Below are 23,718 nucleotides of genomic sequence, written 5' to 3'. Positions count from 1 at the left end.
TAAAAACATACAGGGGTGGATATAGTCTTCTACTATGTCAGTACCCTGATTAGCTGGCAATATACTATATGATAGTTGTATATCAACAAGCTTGCCCAACTTTTAAGTCTTATGATCATACACTAAAGATATACCTACCTGAGTGTACCTTTAGGGACACTCTGGTACCAAACCACCAATAGGGGCATTTGATTGGACGATCCACCTCGGCGTTGTCCAATTGGGCACTACGTAATAGCATTATAGGACCCCACCAGTCATATTATCGGCCATGATCATGTGACCGATGGGGAGGTTACAGACACGGCTCAGTCATCAGCTTCACTAACGGGCCCGGTCACATGATCGGGGGTGAAGTATAACATAAGCCATGTTGTTGTAAGGGATGGATTCTTACACCTCCCTCAGATCTATTCTCCTATCAGGTCCGGTCCCGTGACCAAACAAGACACGTGACCGCAGGCATAGGGACACTATAACTCTTTAAAGTTCCCCCAGTGCATTCTTCTAGCACTCCACGTCATCGCGCTTGATCACGTGGGCGCGTGCACGGTGAAAGAATGACGATCCTCCCTATGCACCCTTTCAGCGTCCTACGTCACCACGCTTGATCACATGGGTCCGTGGTAGCGCTGGACGCTGAGCCGAGCCCCTATAGCAACGGCACGCTTACAACAGGATCGCAACAAGGAGGTGCAGCATAAACATGTCCCTGGACAGTCTGTGGAACAATCCAAGACTGACAGGGTCTGGCCAGCTATCCCACAGCATGGGTATTGATCAATATAACGATCATAGTAAAGGTGACAGCTGAATGATGTCAGAATGGGTGGAGCTACAAGGCACTCCATTATAATTGGCTATGTGACGACACACCCCTGAATCAGGGAAGGAGTTATCCACTACTTAAACCCTGTTGAGACACACTACGGGTCATTAGCCGCCAGCCTACCACAAGGGCTGGTGCTGCTACCTTCTCTCGTTCTTATTACTTTCTGGGGGGAATCTCTGGGGGATATGCTAGCATCGTCTACCTCTCCTTACTTTTGCAACTTCCGCTACAATTTAATTTTTGTCGAGCAGTTTAAGGACCTTGTGTACTGACTTTTTGATGTCCAGATATGGAATTTGGTTCCTGATGACGCTACTCTAACTGTAGCAGAAACGCGTCGAACCGCGTAATTTTTCTTAAGAAGCGACGCCTTAAAAACGATTCCATAGAATTGATGGACTATCTTTCCTCTCCTGTCTGGATTGGAAGTAATCAATTTTGGAATCTGTTCTGAGCTATCAATGGTCCATTCTCCATCAGATATAGCCACATGGGAAGTTATCTATATCCAGTGGACTAGGTCTGGGAGGAGTGGATCTTCTTTTCTCTGCTGAGATTACTCTACAGTCTCTATTGGATTTATTTATACCCCTATGCACTAAACTAGGCTGGGGTAACGTGTGAAGTTCCTAAAACTTCTGAACCCAATCACCGAGTTAACCCCTCGTTTAGAGGGCTACGGAGATTTTTCGAGGTGGTTGGTGTTCTGAGAAACTTCTGAACGTACTAGCTAGTTTGACCCTTTGAGTAAAAGGTTATAGCTACACTATATAATTCTGTAGCAAATCTCTGATTGTTTTGAGCCTTCCATGGTCTACTCCTTTTAAAGCAGTATAGCTTTAAAATCTTTATCCCGAAATACGGCTATTCCGTCATATACATCTCTGGGAATTTTGTTTAGGAGTACTCTTTTAGTTATATGTGTGTCCTTTTCGAGACTTGTTTATCAAGTTCTTTTTTTTATAAATATTTAATAAAAGTTATATTTTAGTTCTGAACCCCACAGTGACAAATTCAGTTTGACCATCTGGTGTTCCTCCTGCTCCAGTGATTTCTAAATCTACAAGTTGATCCATACATGGCTTAGCAGTGGTTTTAGAGGTGGAATCAGCATTGGGTTCCACCGTTTCACATAGTTTGGGGCATCTTCTGCCGGCCTGGTCTAGTTTAAGCGGTAGGAAAAAGAAATGAGTTCCACACCGATATAATGATTATAACTATAATGATTATAACTATAATGTCACTGCGATTGACTTGAACATAATCAAATGACAACTAAAAGGGAAAGCGTCGTTTAATATTGTTTTACTAATTAAGACCAAATAGCAAACTACTTTTTTTAATCTAATCTTAGGAGTTCCTTGGCATTGGGGTTTAATAGATTTTACAGACCGGCATATAATCTTCCAGCTTCAAATACAAATACAAAAAGCAGCAGAAAGGAAAGCGGGGAAAGCTTTAATTAACCCACTTCCCACTCCCATATTTCAGTCTACCGTCTCCCTTCCACTGAAACATTATTGATAAGCAGAAATCTGTCACCTCCGACACTTTGGCTTCCCATTGTTTCCTTGCTGTAGAAGTTAAACGGCGAGATTTATTTTTGTTGGCTTACGGAGCTGCGGATTGACATTCTGCAAGTTTGTATGAGGAAACACAAATCTTATCAGAGTGTACAGTTCCAGCATCCGTATTGTATGTTCTTATCAATATTATTTCCTTCTTTTTCTCCACGCAAGCAGAGCTGCCATTCCAAGGCGGCACAATGCACTATAATTCACATTTCGGTACAACATTAAAATACAATATTCTGTGTGAGAGAACAGAACTAAAAAGGAACGGATATGCGAAAAAAATATATATAACTATGAACACTTTGTCTCAATGTGAGAAACTCACTGGAAAGACAAAGGGTCCTTGTATAATAACACGCAAACCAAATCCACATGTACCTATCTGATGATCTAGAACGGCAGGCTACACAGTTATATGTGATGCCAAGCAACAAAGGAACAGAAAGACAATGCGTAAAGCTGGAACATAAGGGAGAAGTCAAAAGGACAGCAAAACTGTTTTTATGCCGAGACCTAGTTGCTCTATGACAAGTTTGAGCTGTAGGAACAGAGGTTAGGAAGAGTTGTCATAGGTGCAGAGCTGCAGGCATCAAACCTGTAATGTTAATCATTGGTAAGGGGCCTAAGGAATCACTTTCTTTACGCTCACTTTGGGTTAGTGTACACAGTGGAATTGTCGTGGAATGTGTGCTGGAATTTTGCAACATTCTACAGTACAACGAAAGCCAATGGGGTTTTACAAAAACTCAGTTTACTCACAGCAGAAGATATCCGCAACAGAGCATGGAAATCTGGAAAACACAGCATGCTGCAGACTTGAGAATCCGCACCAAGACTGTCGCGGAAAAGACTTTCACAGCAGATTTCATTCATTGCTATGCATGAAACCCACAGTGAAAATAGTCATGAGGAAGAGCTCTTTGATGTGTGAACTTTCCCTAAGGGCCTTTTAATTAACAATTACGGATGTCCTCCTTTAACCCATTAGGGACCAAGCACCGTAAATATACGGCACTTATTGTTGGGCTGTAATCCTGGCCAATAGTAAATCTACAGTGCAGGATTCAAGCAGGTCGGGTTCTCAGCTGTCAGACATAGCAGAGGACCCGAAGTAGAAGATAGAACTGGTTTTTAACCTCTTCTGCCTTCTCTTTTACAGGCTATGTAGAGAATGCAGGAAGCGACACTGCAGTTTCCAGCATGGGACCCAGCGATCACATGATTATCCGCGACCCCTGGCATGTCAGAGTTACAGGGTCTTAGCGGGCCTCTAGCCAACTCTGACAGTATATAGTTTATAACTACCTTGTATTAACCACTGACATGGCCACTCATGGGGGAGGTTTTCCATGTAACAGGGGCTCCTTTGGAAGCTCCAGTTACAATGGAAAAGTGTGAAATAAAAAAAATATATATCTCCCAGAAGACGTCATGGGGCACATAGAAACTAATAAAAGTTAAAAACAACTTATGACATTGGCTCACAAATCTCCATCGAAAACGGCATGCGTTTCCAGTCCTTAAAGGGTTTTCCATGACTAAAATATAGTTGGGCTATCCTCAGGGGGACAGTCTCATGACCCCTGTATGAGGTGCTTGAAGGTGCAAGTGCTGCGGCCCCTTCAAGTGAAAGGGACTGAGTTGGAATACCAGGCAGCTAGTTAGCGGGGGTGACCATAGTCAGATCCCCACAGATTTGATATGGATGACCTATCTTGAGGACAGGTGATCCATATTAGGGCTCTCACAATAGGGTTTACCGCAGGAGTCTCTCCCGCGTGCATGCTGCTTTATGGAAACCAAAATTATGCTAAATGCCCTCAAATTACAGAAACTGTAATTAATAATGTGGGAAAACGTGGTTGGAATAGTAACAAGCTTTAATGGACTCTGAAGAAATGCGAGTGATTTGGGTGGATACAGGTTAAAAATGTGACCCGAGATAACTGAACTCAGCAAATTAAACCTCTTTATAAAAATAATCGTGAAACCCAAGTCTTTTTCAGTATTCCTGCTCCGCTTTGTAGTGGTCTATGCCAAGCGAATCCATGTCACGCTCCCACACTGACACAACGCAGGCCCAAGACCTTCAGCTTTTCATAGTTCCTGCAATGAAAACATTGGCTTCGTCCCCACTGCCAAAACAACCGTAGAGTATTCTTCTTCTTAGCAATTCATTCAAAGCGAAGGAACCAAGAAAAGTAAATATGTCAGGACAAAATGATGCCTCGGGCTTGTTTTCAAGTAAATTATATGTTTACAGAGGTCGGATAAGCCCCGTGCACTCAGCAGGCTTTTTAAGACAAGAGTTGTACAAAGTTTTTCTAACATTTTGGCAGAACTTCTAACTAGAATGTCTACAGAAAAACTGATGTAAGAAAAGGAGAGACACTACGGCATTGTGATAAATATCTCCGTACAATGATGAATAGAAGTTATAAATAAGTCCATCATTTCTAAATATATCACTGTTCGTGTAGCTCCATTGGATCAATAGAAAAAAAGTGAAGCAATTTTGCAGAGAGTATTAAAAATCTACCATTTGTTATAGGGATCTTCCACGCAAATACTATGAATGACTTATCTTTAGGATAGTTGGCTGGGGTACACCGCTCAAGACAGCCTGCATGTCCGCTCTCAGTGCCCCAATTGGTCACTGTGCCAGCAGTTACAAGCCCCAGCCACGACACTAGGATCAAAGCCAACCGCTTCTGCTCCGACACCAGTGTCAGCGGGCACCCAATTGGCTGCGGTCCCGAGCGGTGTACCCCAGGCGATCAACTATTAATGAACTATCGTGAGGACATCAACAGTATTTGTGTGGAAAACCACTTAAAATAAATAGTAAATGTTATTTGTATAGCGCCAACTTATTCTGCAGCACTTTCAATTTATTACCCCCCAGTAAACTGGGTACTCATTTTACCAACCTCAGAAGGATGGAAGGCTGAGTCGACCTTGAGCCGGCTACCTGAATCAAGCGGAGATTGAACTCACAACTTTCAGGTCATGAGCGAAACCTTAGCACTCTGCGCAACACAAGACTGTCACTGGGAAATTATCATTACGATTGTGTTGTACCATATCATTATAGGAGAAGTTTAAAAGAGTCTTTCCACTTCTAGCTGTTTTGCTATAGGAAGCAGATGGATTTGTACATTGTACAGGGCCGGGGTTGGTACTGCAGGTTGGATCCTATTAATGCGAATGGGGACTCAGCCTACAATTCCAACCTGGGCCGCTGTGCAATGTACAAAACATCCTGCTGCCTGCAGCCAAACAGTTAGAAGTAGGACAACCCATTTAAGGACGAGCGTGCCCATAGACTCAAGAGTGTTGCTGTTGGCTCTTGGAGTACGAGATCATTACAATTGGTTAGTTCCAAATGACTAATAATGATGGTCTGTTGCAGATACATACAGGGATCAATGGAAACTTATGAAGGCATAGTTGACCCAAGAGGATTACATATACCTAAAAAACAAAACAGTCATTGTTTGCTGCATTATCAGTAAGTGTTGCTTATAGCGACATTTACAGCACATTAAACTGCTTAGCAAATTGTTGTAGCAAGAACAGCTGTAGGGGAGGCATGACACACGTGGAAATACCTCCAAGATGGTGCTTTTGATTGAAAAATCTTTATTTTTCTATTTACCCATTTGTTGCCAGCTCGAAAACTCATTGTGTGTAAACTGGCCATTTTGGTATGTTTGGACAGGCACAGTCTGCCTGTCTAAACGCTCTGCACGAGCGCCAACAGCCTTAGTGGTGACATCAGCGCTCGTGCAGTTGTTTAGATGGGACATGACACTCTTCCAACTGTCCTGACTTCTCATTTTCTGTCTGTACTATAGCAAAACGAGGTGACAGAAGAGGAGGAGTGGCACAGGGTTTGTGTTGTCATCTGTAACCATGGAGGAATATAAGCTTACATAGGAGCTGTAGACACAAAAGACAGGAAACGTTTCAAATCGATTAAAAAAAAAAAATTTGAACTACCGTACATTTCCTCTAATGGTCCCAAGTTCATTTGAAATAACAAGACTGCTGCTCTGTACCTGGTAAATGATCCCCTGCGGTCATCAACGATTTCCTATTTGACCTTCTTAATATTAGCTTTAAACCCTGGTTTTGTTGGCTTCATCAAGGACAGTAAACCTACCAGTCTTAAAGCAAACTAAAACAATTCTTCCGTCGTTGATTGTCAGCCCTTATGAATAATACATGCGCTTCATAGAGAGTATAAATAATGCAAACCTGTATAAATATGGCAGAAAGAGATCACACAGGACTGCAAGCGTCCACCGGACTGAACCAGACCCAAACTCACCTTTCACAGTTTTTACAAACATGGGCTTCTCTTTGCTTGGATCTTTCTCATCCACCAAGATGCCATGGAATATACGACCAAACGTCCCTGAAACAGAACAAAAAAAAAAGTGGTGAATAACTAAAATGTAGAATTACAGGAATCTAAAAAAAACAAAAACAAACACAGTCCTTGAGTTGGCATTTTTGCTGCAAAACTTAGCATGCAGTTACCGTACATCTCAGGCAGATACACAAATCTTTGCAGTTGTGGTACGATTAGATGAGCGGTCTTGTCACCTGAGGACCTAAAAGTGGTTCCCCTTGGCCTATAAAGGCTCGGAGGCTCATTGTATGCAGTGACCTCCTCTTTGGCTTGTGTAGTGCTTGTTGGCCACTAGACACAATCAAAGATTTCTTAGAACTCAGAATTGGGCTGTTCCTCCTCTTAGAAATAAGTTAGGTGTTGCCCCTCTACCATGTTAATAAGCTGTGGCCCTGCACCGTCTGCACTGATTTGACAGTATATCGGATTGTGTAGGGACAACATGGTATTGCCTGGGTTGTCCGTTTATTCCTTTCAGGAGGAGCAGTAGAGGTACAGCACAATGCAGAATTCAAAGTAAAGATTACTTAGGAAAGAAAGTGCACGATGAGTAAACAATGATCAGGAGATGAACGATAATTTTTTCACGTAGCGTTAATTTTCATTATATGCAGGCATAAATATTATCGTTCAATTTTTTTCCACTCATTGCGTGTTAAATGTATTAGTCGTTCGTAAACCATTCTGAAGGCCCTTTTACACACAATGATTATTGCTCAATTGAGCCTCGTGTGGCGCAGAGTGTAAGCTCTCGCTCACGACCTGAAGGTTACAAGTTCAATCCTCGCTGATTCAGGTAGCCGGCTCAAGGTTGACCCAGTCTTCCATCCTTCCGAGGTCGGTAAAATGAGTACCCAACTTGGTGGGGGGTAATAAATAATCAATCACCTGAAAGCGCTGCGGAATAAGTTGGCGCTATACAAACAAGATTTTTAAAAGCCGTCTTTTGAGCGATAATTGTGTGTAAATGTGCACCCATCGTGCAGTTTTCATCCATTGCCGAGTCCAGTTCAGCCTAAAATTAAATGTTGCTGATTAGACAGACTGCAGGCTGAGCTCTCCGCAGTCAGCGCTGATAACATTCTTTCAGTAGCTGTCCTGCTGGAGAACAATGGCAATGTATTTAGAAAACAGACCACCTGCTGTTCTCTAAATACATGCAAATTAAATTTATATATATATATATATATATATATATATATATACACATACATATATATATATATACACATACACACATATACACACACACACATATACACACACACACATATATATATATATAAACATACATACATACATACACAGTTGAATGACATACAATGATTAATCCACTTATCATATGTGATTAGTTTTATGCAGGCATAAAAGCCTGCCGATAATCGGCCCTCGTACACACAGGCAGTCATTCATCTATGGACAACGGTTTACTGTGAGTGGAAGCGGTTGCCTGAAAGCGATATCAGCGCGCTACATCTCCATTCACTAAGCGATTACTGTTCCTGTGTGAAAGTACAGAAGCGATCATTTTTCACACAAAGTTGTAAGTACCGTGAAAAAGGATCCCAAAAACTAAAAATTCTAACTTCCTTAAAGCCAACTTCCCCATAAAAGTTACCATAATGGCTGAGATGAAGTCGGATCTGTGTAATACAAAACCCTAAATATCTGAGTAGCATTAGGCTGACTTTCCTCTGAATGTAGTTTGTGCGTAAGCAGGCTCACAGAACAAGCCGAGACTCGGCCTAGAAGGCAGCACGGCTGACAGATGACGTCCGGTAAGTTGAAGTTAACTTTGCATTATTATGCGATAACCATGAATTACTTGTGCAGATCGTAAGAGACGTCAACAGCTCGTTAATTTTTACGTCATGGGTTCTTCTAGATGGAGGAAGGGTGGAAACACCACGCAAAATATTTACAGACAATAAGGCCACATTAGTAAAAATTAGGAGCCAAACATGGCCCAATTCTGTACTGCGCAAACAGAACCCTACGTCAGCAAACAGGAAATACCAGTTACAAGAAAGGGTTCGTCCGCAGCAGATCACAGTAACAGGCATGTGATTTCACTGCTAATTGTAGCAGGGTGAAAGCGACAGAGAAATGTGCAGAAAAATCCACTGCATGTGGACCGGCTGTACAAATGGCTCCGGCTCTTGTAGACAAAACCGGTCCCTGCAAATACACGGATGTGTATGCAAGGCATGCAAGGAGATTGTATATGCAGACATCACTCTCCTTGGTGTTACTGCTGCACCAGCTAATATTTAAAGGGGTTGTCTCACGAAATCAAGTGGGGTTATACACTTCTGTATGGCCATATTAATGCACTTTGTAATGTGCATCGTGCATTAAATATGAGCCATACAGAAGTTATTCACTTACCTGCTCCGTTGCTAGCGTCCCCGTCTCCATGGCTCCGTCTAATTCTGATGTCTTCTTGCTTTTTTAGACGCGCTTGCGCTGGGCGGTCTTCTGCCTGGTGAATGGGGCCGCTCGTGCCGGAGAGCTGGTCACCGCGTCGTCATCGTAGCTCCGCCCCGTCACGTGTGCCGATTCCAGCCAATCAGGAGGCTGGAATCGGCAATGGAACGCACAGAGCCCATGGTGCACCATGGGAGAAGACCCGCGGTGCACCATGGGAGAAAACCGCAGTGCATCCCTGGGAAAGAACCGGCGGCCATCTTTGGGAGAAGATTTTTTAAAGTCCTTATTTCGTCGGATCGGTGAGTAGCAAGCGGTTTAAAAACCGCTTTAATTTGCTATTTTATGCCAGGGGGTGACAGGGGGAATGGGGTAAGGTAAAATTTTGAGGTTTGCCGCGAGACAACCCCTTTAAGAAGAGGTTGTGTGCATTATACAGTCCCTTTAACCCGTTCCCGCTGCAGGGCGTAAGTTTACGTCCTGGCAGCCTGGTACTTCCCGCAACAGGACGTAAACTTATGTCCTGGAGATAGCGCGGGATCACATATGATCCCGCGCTATCCCGTAGCGGGAGCCGGCTGTCAGTCACAGCCGGCTTCCTGCTGCAACAGCGGGGGGGGGGGGGGGGGGGGGGGGGGCGCGCTGTTAACCCCTTCCCTGCCGCGATCTAAGTAGATCACGGCAGGGAAAGAGTTCACAGAGGGATCGCGCTCCCTCTGCGTCTCTGCCATGCCTTATGACAGCGATCATCGGTACAGTGATGTAAGTCCCTCACAGGGACTCAAACTGTGTTAAAATAGAAAAGAAAAGTGTAAAAAAAGAAAAATGTAAAAAAAAAAAAAAAGTTAAAAAAAAAACCCTTTTTTATGCTTTTTCTAATATTACCATAAAAAAAAGGGGGAAAAAAAATTAAAACCCCACATATTGGGTATTGACGCATCCGTAACGACGTGTGCAAAAAGTTGAACATGCGTTTTATTTTGTACGACAAAAAGCGTTAAAACGCTAAAAAAGCCTCCAAAAAAATGCAATAAAAGTGATCAAAAAAGCCGTACTTTCCCCAAAATGGTACCAATAAAAACTACAGCTCGTCTCGCAAAAAATAAGCCCTCATAGAGCTCCGTACACAGAAAAATGAAAAAGTTACAGGACTTTGAATGCAGCTATAGAGAAAAAAAAAAAAAGATTTCCAAAAAAAAAAGGGGGTTTTATTGCAAAAAAAGTGTAAAAACCTAAAAAAAAATATAACAATTTTGGTATCGGTGTAACCGTACCGGCCCGCAGAAAAAATGTAGTGTGTCATTTATGCTGCATGATTAACGCTGTAAAAAAAATAAATAAATAAATCTATGGCAGAATTGATGCGTTTTCTCTCCCCGTTATCATAAAAAAATAAATAAAAGTTTTACGATATAGTCTATGTACCCAAAAGTGGCACCGATAAAAACTACAGCTCGCCACGCAAAAAACAAGCCCTTATACGGCTGCGTCCACGGAAAAATAAAAAAGTTATGGCTTTTGAAAAATGGAGATGGAAAAATACCAAAAAAAAAAAAATCGCTTGGTCCTCAATGCCAAAATAGGCCATGTCATGAAGGGGTTAAATGTATTAAAAATTCAGTTTTTCTGCTGCCACCACTAGAGGGAGCTTAACCCCTTACTCCTCCTAAATGGCATATATGTATGCTCTATGGGTGCGGCATCTGTATGGAGAGGGATCAGGAGCTGATCACGCTCCATGCACTGTGGATGCTGGCTGCCGTTGACAGCCAACGCCCCTGCCTGCAACAGCTGGTAGTGTTTGGTTGTCATTGCAGATGGGTCTTCTGAAGGCCCCCAGGGCTTCTGTGAATGATTGCCTGTGGCACATCTTGGTGGACTGTCAGAATACAGCATAATGCAATACTACGGTACTACATGACACTGTATGTCATAGTATTGCATATGGCCGGGCACACACAAGCATGTGGTAGAACAGCGTTTACAGCTGTGAGCGCTGGCGTATCGCCGTGTATGGCAGCAATTTTTGATGATGACTTCTCTCACGCACGCTGTCATGCGCAGTCTTCCTCGTTTTTTTATTTATTTCCCCCCTGTGCTGCTCAGCAACATTGCATATAAACGGCGCACGGTAATTGTGTATGTACAGGGTGTATTACGAGCCCAGAGAGAACACTAGGCTCTATAGCGTAATATGCGGTCAGATAGAACACTCTGCGTTTTTGTTTTCTTTTATGCACGTATTATACACAACAAACTTACACAAGTGTGAATGGAGTCATGCAAATCAATGTACTTTCATTGACACCAGTCACTGCGTATTATGCGCACACGTAATACACAATGAAATTATGCAGGCGTGCGCCTCCCCTTACAATGTAGGAGTGAACAAATGATCGCAAGTTCAAGTTTCCTTTTGGGACGATGACAGAAAAAGTTAAAAAAAATTATTAAAAAAGGATATCAAAAAATAAGTTTACCCCCCCCCCACCCCCCCCCGCTCATTTTGCCTATTTATAAAATCAATATTTAGATTTTTTCATATTATTTTAATTATTTAAGAAATCAAAAATAAAAGAAAACATATTTGGTATCACCACATTCATAAATGTCTGATCAAAATAATGCATTATTTATTCAGAATGGTGAATGTTGTCAAACATAAATAGACAACGCCAGAACTGATGTTTTTTGGTCACCCGGTCTAAGAAAAAAAATGTAAAAAGCAGTCAAAAAGCCATGTGCACTCCGAAATTGTACCAAGACGTCTCGCACAGAATAATGCCATGTTATTTTTGCCAGTGTGTACGCTGTAAAGACCTCTCAAAGATGCTGAATTACATTGTTTTTTTTTATCCCACTTAGACATTTTTTCAGCACATCATATATTAAACAGTACCACCAAAAAATACAACTCGTCCCGCAAAAAGTCCCAGACAGCTACATCAACAGAAAAAGTTATGATATATATTTTTTTTAAATTGGGTAGGAGAAACCAAAAATCGTGAAGCAAAAAGGCAGCACCCTTAAGGGAGGGGGGGGGGGGGGGGCACAGATTTGTTCTTAATGGTGTCTTATAGGAGCTGTATAAACCCCAATGCTGGTAGCCCGCCTGAGGGGCCTGGCAGCAAGACTTTTATCAGTCCCCTGTAGGATTATGGGAAAGCAGGTGATTTGGAGTCGTAGGACAGAAAAAAAAAGGCGCTTTGTCTCCCACAACTATATGAGAGGCGAGGACTTTGATAAGTAGCATTCTGTAACGTCTTTACGCTATACACACATTTCTTCTTTTCCCCTCCTTGTTGTGAACTTTCCTTTTGTGAAAACATAAAGGAGATGAGATATTGCCAAGTGGAATCTCTTATCACTCTTCCCTGCCGTCAGAGGGACTGGGAATCAAGGACTTGTGACAAGAAGAGAACAGGGAAGTTACAGCCCAACATTTCAGATATACTTCCAGAGATAGAAGCTATGCAAGATGCAGACTTCATGGTGACTGGACGACAATTACTGTGCAACACAATTTTTGTAATCGATAAGCAGACAGGCGGCTCATAGTAACGTTAGTGCGCTAAATTCAAATATGATATCTGTTATTTTCTGCCACGTAAGGTAATCCAATTGCCGTTGTATTGTATTTTTTGGAAATATGCCTATCCAATTAATCCTGTAGGCTCGCCATTAACATTGCTTAATAAAAAGAACAAAAGTGATTGAGCAACTATTTTGCAATCACTGTTACACACCGCGTGCTGACTGAACACTATAAGGGTAGGTTTATGTAACATATAGGGCATGTTTCCACGTGGCGTAAACACTGCAGATCATCCACCAGTAAGGCCGCCAGCAGACGGCCAGGTTGGATCCCGCTGCGAGGATTCTCGCAGTGGGATGCGGACCCGTGTCACTGCACAGCCCTGCGGCTTACCCGCTCCCAGCGTCTCCTCTCTGCACTGTGTGCCGGCTGCCGCTCAGCCGGCGCTTGCGCAGAGAGAAGCCGGCCCGTCACCACTGACATTTTTTTGTGGTCCTCTGCGAGACCCGCACAGAAATAGAACATGCTACGAGTTGTTTTTTGTCCACGTGCAAACACGCCGAATCACGCCCTTCAGCCTAGGAGTGCGTTATCTAACGCAATCCTATGCGGGCGGGCACGGGTGGAAATTTTGCGCGTGTGCAGGAGGCCTAAGTTGTAATTAATGAACTGTGATTTACAGGTCATTGATTAGACCAAAGTAACACATTATTTACCCTGTGTGGTGAACGGCGTCTGAAAGAAAATGGAGAATGTCTCCATGAAAAATATGCAATAAAAAGAGATCAAAAAGCCGTATAAATTCCAAAATGGTGCTAACCCAAACTACAGGACATTCTACAAGAAATGAGCCCTTGTACAACTATGTGGATGGAAAAATTGTAAAAAGTTATTGCACGCAGAAGATGGCAGCAGAAAATAATTTTAAAAAAATTTTAAAAAAGTCTTTGAAAAAATAATAAAAATAGTACAGCAAAAAAAAAAAAAAAGTTTTGTATTGTAGCAATCTTACTGACCCATAGAATAACGTTACAAGGTCATTTTTGTTGCAGTTTGTGCGCCGTAGAAACAAGACGCATAAAAAGATGGTGGAGTTTCATTTTTTTTTTTTTTTCATTTCAACTTTTTTTAAAAAGTTTTTCAGTACATTATATGGTACATTAAAGGGGTTCTGACATGAATAATGTTTTTATGCTTATCAGCTATTGTTCCCTGGTCTGCCTAATGGACACAGGGAACCCACGGTTTAATGGCTGCTAAAACATAAAAACAGAATACTTACCTTGTCTCCTGTTGTTGTTGACATCGTGGGGGGGGGGGGGGGTCCATCTCCCGGCAGGCGCTGTTCTTCCTCTTTTTCCTCCACAAGCCGTGCCGCTCCGGGATCGCGTGCATGCGCAGTGGAGAGGTGCCCTCTGACAGGAGTCAGGACGGGCCGCTTCTCCACTGCGCACGCGCAGAATCTTGGAGTTCAGCCAGGACGGACGGGCCGCCCACCTTGGAAGTGGCTGACGGACGGAGCAGAACACGAAGCGGTCATTTTGACCGCTCCTGCTCTGCTTCTACAAGCCACAGAAAGATGCCGGCTGGAGGGGACATGCCTGGCGATCAGTCCTGACCAGGCAAGGTGAGTACAATTTTTTTTTTTTAAATGTCAGAACCCCTTTAAATAAATACAACTCATCAGGCAAAAAGGAGTTACAATTTTTTTTTACACGAAATAAATGATTGGTCATTTAGGGGTTAATGAAATTCAAAATGAGACGTGCTGCTATTATCCAGTTTTACCAGTGGAATCAGCAGGTTTTAATTTTTCAGAAATCTCTCCATTACTTTGTTACTTTTTTTTTTACAATTTGTCACACAGTGTTATTGGTGTTCCTGCACCCGAGACAACAAATTACAGCACACTACAATGTATTGGCTCCTTCTATACGAGCTCATCTATATAACACTTTATGAAAACTCATCAAAGACAAATTTGGGGACATCAGGAGGTGCCGACAACTAGAAGTGACAGCTTGTGGCAAGCTATGTTCCAGGTCCCATAAACTGCTTAGTCTAGAGATGTGCCATCACTTCTTAGGATGTGAAAACCCCTTTTAAAAGGAGCCATCACTTCCTGATCAGCAGGCTCCATATCGGAGGACCGCCATCCACACGAAGTGAACAATGTTTCAAAAAACTAGAGCTAAAGGAAGCATATCCCCTTCATTCTCAGAACCCGCAAAGGGTCCCAGCGGTCATATGACCTGATCCAATGACAGCATCCCTTTAGCTTGCTATTCTATAGAGGAGCCTGTACTTTTCTTAAAGGGGTTGTCCCGCGAAACAAAGTTGGGGTATACACTTCTGTATGGCCATATTAATGCACTTTGTAATGTACATCGTGCATTAATTATGAGCCATACAGAAGTTATTCACTTACCTGTTCCGTTGCTGGCGTCCTCGTCTCCATGGTGCCGTCTAATTTTCAGCGTCTAATCACCCGATTAGACGCGCTTGCGCAGTCCGGTCTTCTCCGTGTTGAATGGGGCTGCTCGTGCTGGAGAGCTGCTCCTCGTAGCTCCGCCCCGTCACGTGTGCCGATTCCAGCCAATCAGGAGGCTGGAATCGGCAATGGACCGCACAGAAGACCTGCGGTCCACCGAGGGTGAAGATCCCAGCGGCCATCTTCGCAAGGTAAGTAAGTCGTCACTGGAGCGCGGGGATTCGGGTAAGTACTATCCGGTTTTTTTTTTTTCAACACATGCATCGGGTTTGTCTCGCGCCGAACGGGGGGGGGGGCTATTGAAAAAAAAAACCCCCGTTTTGGCGCGGGACAACCCCTTTAATGAGGGTTACTGAGCCCAAGGTGTAAAAACAACAAACGCCAGCCAACTTGTTCCCTAATATGACTAATTATACCAAAGAAGCAATCTTAAATCAGATATAAATATAAAGGGAAATTGCTACAAGCGGTGTTAAATCCTACACAATAGTTGTACCCGAAGGCTGTTCAGCAGTCATGTTCAGAAACTTCCACAACCCTGGGTGGAGTACAAACAAGAAATACTAATCATAAGTGAAGAGAATCATAAATCTTTAATAAAAGGCGGTTTCCAGTATTTTATTACTCAATGTAACCTGAAAATTACTTCTAATGTACCTTGCCTTTACTAGACTTCCATATCCATTGTAGCAGTCCACCCGTTCTAATTTTATAATAGGACTACCTAGCAGAGCAGCTCAATGCATTGAGGTGCGGCTTTCAGCGCTGACATCGGAGGAGCGATGGTGGAGGCAAGTATAACACTTACATCCCCAGACTCAGCGGTTCACCTACTTTTAGGCCATCAGCTTAGCCTATAGGGCTAAAAGTAGGGGACTGCTCTTGGGTCTATGAGCATGACACTTTTCTTAGAGAGACCGACTTCCCCAGGTGAAGCCGAGGTTTAGGGAGCTGGGTAAGTATGCAAAGCACATCCCCAAATACCTGATGATGCTTTATCTGAACTGAAAGCTAAAAAGGAACGCAGTACAAGTAAGCAATAAAAAAATCATCTCATACCTTCCTGCAGGACATCTTTAAGGGTCACTCTTTCTCTGGAGATGGCGATGTCCTTTACTTTGGCCTTTGCCTCTTGTAAGGTGACACTTTTCAGGTCATTCTTTTCGATCCGCAACGTTGGATAACCTGAGGCGCCAATGGAACCAAACAAAAGCAATATGAATACCCTGCTAGTGTTAATGAAGACAAGTCCAAAAAAGTAGGTATATATACACAGGACAAAAAGAATAAAAATCAATCGAATGGCACATGTACAACATACTGTACTGGTTACCAAAGAATAGACGGCATCTTCACTGTGTGATATACAGCATTTATTCAACCACATGCATCATAGAAAATGTTTCGTTCTATCAAAGATTTGGGCTTGTCTTATGGATGGGACAGTGATATATGTGAAATCAGTGCACAGAAAACAAATGTGTATGTGATAATATAGTTGGCTAGAGAAGTGCTGCAATAGGCTTTTACACATAAGCTTATTAGATGCATAATACAGATAGGGGACTACTTGCGAACATTCGAGTTACGAATTTTGCTAGATGCGAACAATCTGTCCTGCACAGTATGATGTAATGCTATGGCCTTACATCATACTGTGCTGGGACCAGGCAGGCTTCTATCAAGCCTGATAGAAGCCTGCCCAGTCAGATCGCAGCTGCTAGGCAGCCTGGGACCTCCTGAAAGGCCCTAGGGCTGTCTATGCAGAGCGCCTATCAAGCCGTGCGCTTGATGGGCACTCTGCATAGGCAGCCCTGGGGCCTTTCAGGAGGTCCCCGGCTGCCAAGCAACCGCACAGCGTCCCGCGATCTCATCGTGGGACGCTGTACGGGCCCCCTGAATGCCGGGCGCAGGTTGTTTCTTACAGCGGGCACCCGGCGGCAGCAGTTCCGACAAGCCGCGCTGCTCGTCAGAACTGTTAACACTTTAAATACCGCTGTCAGAGCGGTATTTAAAGTGTTAGCAGTTCAGACGAGCGGCGCGTCGGAACTGCTGCCGCCGGGTGCCCGCTGTAAGAACAGCCTGCACCCAACGTTGTATGGAGCGGGATCCACCCGCGATCCCGCTCCATACAAGCATTTGTTCGACTTGCGACCAAATCGACTTGCAAACAGGCTCCTGGAACGGAACCTGTTCGCAAGTCAGGGACCATCTGTAGAGGTTTGGAGCTCGAACTTTAAATATAAGATTGCAGCACATATTAAAATTTTACACTATTGGGTGATGGGTATCTGGGTCCTTAAGGTTTGCACAGTGTTCCCAAAAGGATAACCCATCAGTCACATAGAACCCTTGCTGATACTTGGTAGATATGCGATTAGTTAGTCTAGTTCTGAAGGTTTGTGCATGGGGCAAAAAGGGAAAAAAAAAAAAAACCACAACACGTTAAATATGCTGTGCTTTTCCAAAAAATGCGATGTATCGCGCCATTCTAATGGTGCACCCCAAACCTTCCGAAAACTAGGCATTTCTAAGGAATGGAATATTAGAATTTCTAACTTCACACAAGAGGAGACGACTTGCGTCCTCATGTGTGTTATCCAGATTCTTGTCCATTAAGATGCCCAGCACTCAACATTTTACTCATGCCTGTGTGACAGAATGCAAACACGTAAGTGCAATTACTCTGTGGGTTAGGTCATTAAAACCAAGACAGAGTTTACTCTACATTTCATCATTCCTGGAAACCGTCTAGTAGACACTTGGGCTTTGGCTATAAAAGTAAATAGAATAGGATATGGCTGTACTTGGGTCCATAGTTGAGGGGGCACTTGGGTAAACAACATTTTTTCATACATATGTAACTTGTTCCCCACTTTAAGGCAGCTAGTATCTTGTTTAGTTATTAGTTTCTATCTAAAAGTTCCTGTAGTCCTTCTCTTCAGGTGCGTCCCTTGATCTCATTGTGACTGCTTGGAAATTACTTTTCTTTAAGTTCTTTCCAGGAGTCACTGTTTAAGTCAGCAGAAACTGAATGGACTGTACCATATGGGATCTTCACGAAGGGACAAACTCCTATTACAGTTATGGATGATAATTAGAGGCTCCCGTCGCACAATTATAATAAAGGAGATCACCATCCCCACATCTCCCACCTACTCTATACTGTTGGTATTTAGCTTGGTTAGAAGAATATAGAGGTCAATGAGAATACACTGTCCTCCCAGCAGGCAGAGATCTACCGGCTCCAGCTGGACATGTGATGTTGTGCTGATGTATCATGGGATTGTTAGCATAGACAAAGCAGGGAAAAAGCTAAACATTAATATGGTGCCTGATAAGTATCAGACTGGGGGCTGCACTGCATAGAAGTGACTGCAACATTTAAGACATGCAGATTGCAACATTATAGCAAAACTGTAAAATCACCTGAACAGTTTAAAGCAAGGAAAATATCAGCGCACTGTAGTTATTTCTAGCTTTTGTTTTCCATTTATACAAAGAAAAACCAGACCAACTGCTACGAGGACTGCAACAGGCAAACCGAGGGATTCCAGTATTTTTACCATTGACCTTTATAGAGGAGGTTAGGCTAAGGAATGAACAAAAGCCATCAGGAGATTTAAAAAAAAAATAACACCATTTGTCTACTGCAGCTTCTACATATCACTATATGTAGACACTGCAGTCTGAGTCTCAGCAGGAGATCTGTGAGTGTGCTGGACTGACAGCTAAAGGCACCTTTCCACGGGGCAATTATTGTGCACAGTCTCTGGAAACAGTGAATTTGGGCGATATCAGTCCTGTAAGCGCACGGCCGACGACAGGGTGCTGAGCATAACTAAAAACCAAGCGATGGTCAGGCCATGTAAACAGGAGCCACTCGATCTATCATCAACTCTGCTTACTGTGAATGGAGGCGGGCAAATGAAGCGATCTCCGACCGCTCTGCCTTTATTTACTTGGACTATCGCTCAAGTGGTCCTGACAATCATCCCATGTAAAAGGCACTTTAAGTTTTCATTCCTCATCGCTTCTCTTCTCGACTTTTTAGCAGCTAATTTATGACCAAAACAAACGTTATAGCGGTCATAAATTAGCTGATAAGAACTTTATTGCAAGAAGGTTTGTCAGCCTAAAAGAATGCAAGTAAATCCCCCCCCCCCCCCCCCCCCCAAACTCCACTGATGGGTCCTGATTAGAATAGAAGACTTTGTTTAATGCAAATGGTTCCAAAAGAACATTCCTCAATATCTACCATCAATATTGTGTCTGACACGCTGCGTCTTCAGATGTATATAGAATCTAGTGAACCCACCCTAATGACCCCAATGGTGCACTTGAAGAATAAGTTTATACATCCTACATAAGCAGTCAGGGAGACAGAAGTGTGCGAGAAATTAATTTCTCACATTGACAGCAACTGTGATGAAGATGCAGCAAAGTGCTGCTAATTGGTTGGTTCAGGGCGGCGGATCACAGTAGAGGTATGTGAAAACTAGGATAATGCAGATTATTTTATTATCATGACTGCCACCTTCTGGTGAAAGTTATTTTCATCAAGAGGAAACAAGATGTGTAAAATCATAGCAAAAATGGGATGTGCCGAGCATGAACGAGGGGGATAAAGCAAACACACTGATTGCAGAGCATTGGGCATTCAATGGTCAGTGATAATGTATAGGCTGTAATACGACATTATACACTATTCGAGATTTCCTTCAGAAATCGTATTACAATCATAACACAAATCAACTAGGTCTGGTGGACAAATACAAATTACAGACCACTTTATTCTGATTATTAAAATAGGTTTTCTAGGACTTTCAGCTTTTTTTTTTTTTTTATTGATGACCCATCCTTATTACAGGTCATCAATCGATGATCGGTGGGGATCTGCTGTCAGCAAGGACATCTCAAGAAGCAGATCATGCTGTCCATACTGCAGTAGCCTGTGTTGGAAGTGTAAACGCACCTCCCATTGACTTCAATAGAAGCCTCGCCTGCAATACCAACCCAAGGCACTGCAGACGGATGGCCCGATCTGCTTCCTACGCAATCAATATTGAGGATCGGTCATCAATAGAAAGATACCCAAAGTGCTGGAAAACCCTTGTAATAGTATAATTTACACTTGAACCGATGTCTAGTCATGCTCAATACTTTTAAGAAACAGCCATATATAACATACGTACCGTTTAAATTCCGCGCCGTTCCTGCGCCGCTGGTGCCTTGTTCCCCCGTTGCGTCTAGACCATTAGGGACAAAAATGTATTAACCTCCAAGCTACCTTAGCCCACAATGAAAATCATTAGCCCCTTAGCCATCCTGGGAATAGTCATTACGGACTTGTTAGCCACCCCTGATTATCGTCATGCAATCTTATCCTTGAGCTGCTCGCTGCCGCCAGGAAACAGGAGTTATTTAACCCCAAGCTCAGTATCTGGAGAGTTTGCCGTTAAAGTGTTGGAACAGGGACCCTGCAAAATAGTGCAGACCGCAAACACGGGGGCTATATATCTACTAGCTTCTATATATGAACTTGCTCTAGATGTCTTTAATAGAGGCACGCGATGAGTAGAGGTCACTGAATCTATTAGAGACCATATGAGGGAGATGTACTAGAGCGTAATAAAGCAGATTTACTCATTAGTGTGAGATAGCCATAAAGGCCGTACTGGATGCCACTTTACAGGCAGTACATTCAACACCCAAAAGCTTGTCGACAAAGTAATCCATAAACTTCTTGTTGCCTCCTATCATTTTAGAATGAGTAACAAAGAAAACATCAACTCAGATGGAAAAAAGGACTAGAAATACAAATTCCAATAGTATTAGGAGACAATTTGTTAAAAAAAGGGGGTGGAAAGTCTACATGATAAAAATAGAAAAGCCCAACTTTATGGACATAATATTTGCAAGGGAGATTATTAAAAAAAAAAAAAAAAAAGCCAAATATTAAAGTTTGCTATAAAATCATCAAAAAGAGGTCTAAGTAATCTGTGCTATGCTTCAGGAGCCGTAAAAAACTACCATCAGGAACAACCATGCAAGAATGGACTGACAGCAATGTGTCACCTATTTGCTTGCATTCAGTATATAAATCTACTGTGTGGACACAAGATTGGTAAATGAACTCTTACTGGTGACTGGAGTGGCGTTGTTCGGAGTGTCCGCTCGTAGGTATTGCGTCGTCTGGGTTGAAGGCTGCGAGAGTCCCTGGGAGCTGCCGCTGTCACTCATACTGGAAGTAAAAGATACATCACCAGATGGTCAGTCCATTAGACACCTAGGAATCACAGCAATTCTTGTAAACTTGCACAGTGCTACTGCAGAATCCGGTACTGCGGATTCATCTCAGTCAGCATATATCTTCTGCACAGATACCAAGTGGGCATTAATCGTCACTTTGGTCTCTTCCATTATATATGGAATCAAGAATCTATGGGGTTTCATTTAATTTTGTCAACAAGATTACTGTTACCCCTTTACTGAGCGCATGATCGTACGGAGAAGGAGAAGAAAGTGTTGGCATAATGGAAGAATTAATCACAGTAAAAGTCTCCCCCGTTTGATCACTGTCTGTAGTAATACAGCCGGAAGTACCCAGAACCCAACTGAGGGACTTCTACATTGAAGGACTTTAATGAGTCCCCCAGTCACCTGCTACACATCACCAGCAAGTAGGAGATTGAGCCCAAGACTTCTATGAGAACTCTCCCTATTTTCTGGAGTGGATGTGCACATGCTATGGAGTCTTATAAACCATAAGTATGTGGGATGTCTTTATGTGTGTGTCTTGCCTTTTGGGCCAATTATTTTAATGTATATCCATTAAAAAGGTTTTATATTTTAGACCAGGTCCTTATTTTTGTGATTCCCAATTTTATTCTTTTGGGGTTACTGCTGCCTTCAGTGATTTGCTACTGCAAAAAGGGCCAATTCTGAAACACCACGACTCTCACTGCCATGTTAGGTTCTGTCCACATCTTTTCCAAAGGCTCGTAGTCTGTTGCAGATCCAATCCAAACCCCCAGACCATGTAGCACAGCATGCTGCTTTATATTGGTATAAGGTGATGTGGTATGAGGAACGCCCAATGGATTCCAAATGTAGTTAATGGAGCCCATCAGGCGCTGTACGTGTCCACAAGGTGCTGATCTGGCACTTCTGTCATTGTCATTGCTTTACTCCTATGACGGAGCAGAACAGAAACAAACGGACATGGAAAATCAACCTTTAACTCTGCTTTTTCTTTTGCATATTTGCCAGGAGTATTGTGACCCGCAACACTCCTCTGCTCCTTCCCATTAGTCTGTATATGGCCCCTCAGTTACAGCAATCTGATTTCTGTGCCAGCTTCAATTGGCATACGAGGGTGAGGAGAGACTACCAATACCACTGATGCCTATATACACACTTGGAGCTCCAAGTTGAAGCTCTTCTGAGTGTAAACACAACACCTCTGAAGGCGGAAAACCCGAATACATTAGGGCTGCCACACACTTGCGTTTTTTTAACGCTGCATTTTTTTTTTTTTTTTTTTAAACACGATTGTCAATGGGACGTTCTAATGTTAAAAACGCAACGCAACTTGCATTTTTGGTGCGTTGCGTTTTTAACATTAAAAAGTCCCATTGACAATCGTGTTAATAAAAAAACGCAGCGTTAAAAAAACGCAAGTGTGTGGGAGCCCTTAGGGCCCCTTTCCACTGGCGAAAGCGCGTGGGGGGGGGGGGGGGGGGGGGGGGAAATCGCAGTGTTAAAATCGCAAGCAATTGTTTTGCCATTGCACTTTATGGAGGATAGAAAAATGCAAAAAACGCTGAAACTGTCCCCCTGCTGCGATTTTTAATCCTCGCATCACAGCTTGCCCTTAAACATCGCTAGTGGAAAGGTTGTCATAGAACATGTGTGGGACTTTCCTGCGAGAGCTCGCACTGCCGCATCGCACAGAAAACGTGCGATTACCTCGCCAGTGGAAAGGAGCCCCTACAGTAGTTTTTTTTTTTTTTTTTTATAGTAAAGCCATTCATTAAAAGAAAATAATAATATAATTTTACTAAAGGGCCATTCATACGGGGCGATTATCGCGTAAAATTAGTTCAAACAAACAGGAATGTGCAATAATAGTTATATCTAATTGCTAAGCCAATTATAAGTTTTCCGCTCACTTTCAACAAGTATAAAAATCATCGCTGGATCGCTGACTCCTCGCTGCATGTAAACACTCTCTGCTCAGCGCTACTCATAGAATGTAAAGCACTGAGCAAGAAGTCAGCGGTGATCTGCCCGTCTAAACGCTGTGCACGAGTGCCAACAACTAGCGGTGACGTCACCCGCTCGTGCAGTTGTTTAACCGACAGACGTCCATTGCACTTCATTTACGCGGGTTTACCAAAATTCTTCAGACTGTAACATTAGTCAGTGGTGCCACCTAGA

At 43.0% G+C, this 23,718-nt stretch overlaps 1 protein-coding gene across 3 annotated transcripts in view; it reads right to left on the bottom strand.

The window, feature by feature from the left end:
• RYK (receptor like tyrosine kinase) overlaps positions 1–23,718 on the bottom strand; it is a 126,433-nt gene that overhangs the window by 43,200 nt on the left and 59,515 nt on the right. Inside the window, exons 7-10 of one of the 3 annotated variants that reach the window (XM_066598098.1) lie at positions 21,420–21,520; positions 20,472–20,525; positions 16,336–16,461; positions 6,740–6,826 (exon numbers count right to left, since the gene is read on the bottom strand). In XM_066598098.1, coding sequence (XP_066454195.1) covers positions 6,740–6,826; positions 16,336–16,461; positions 20,472–20,525; positions 21,420–21,520 — 368 coding nt within the window. Of the gene's footprint in view, positions 1–6,739; positions 6,827–16,335; positions 16,471–20,471; positions 20,526–21,419; positions 21,521–23,718 lie in introns of all 3 variants that reach the window. The other 2 variants (XM_066598100.1, XM_066598101.1) reach the window with 2 other exon arrangements.

Source organism: Eleutherodactylus coqui, chromosome 1 (assembly GCF_035609145.1).
Source record: "Eleutherodactylus coqui strain aEleCoq1 chromosome 1, aEleCoq1.hap1, whole genome shotgun sequence".
NCBI lineage: Eukaryota > Metazoa > Chordata > Amphibia > Anura > Eleutherodactylidae > Eleutherodactylus > Eleutherodactylus coqui.
Note: the sequence above shows the minus strand (reverse complement) of the source record. Positions and strands in the feature narration are given on the sequence as shown.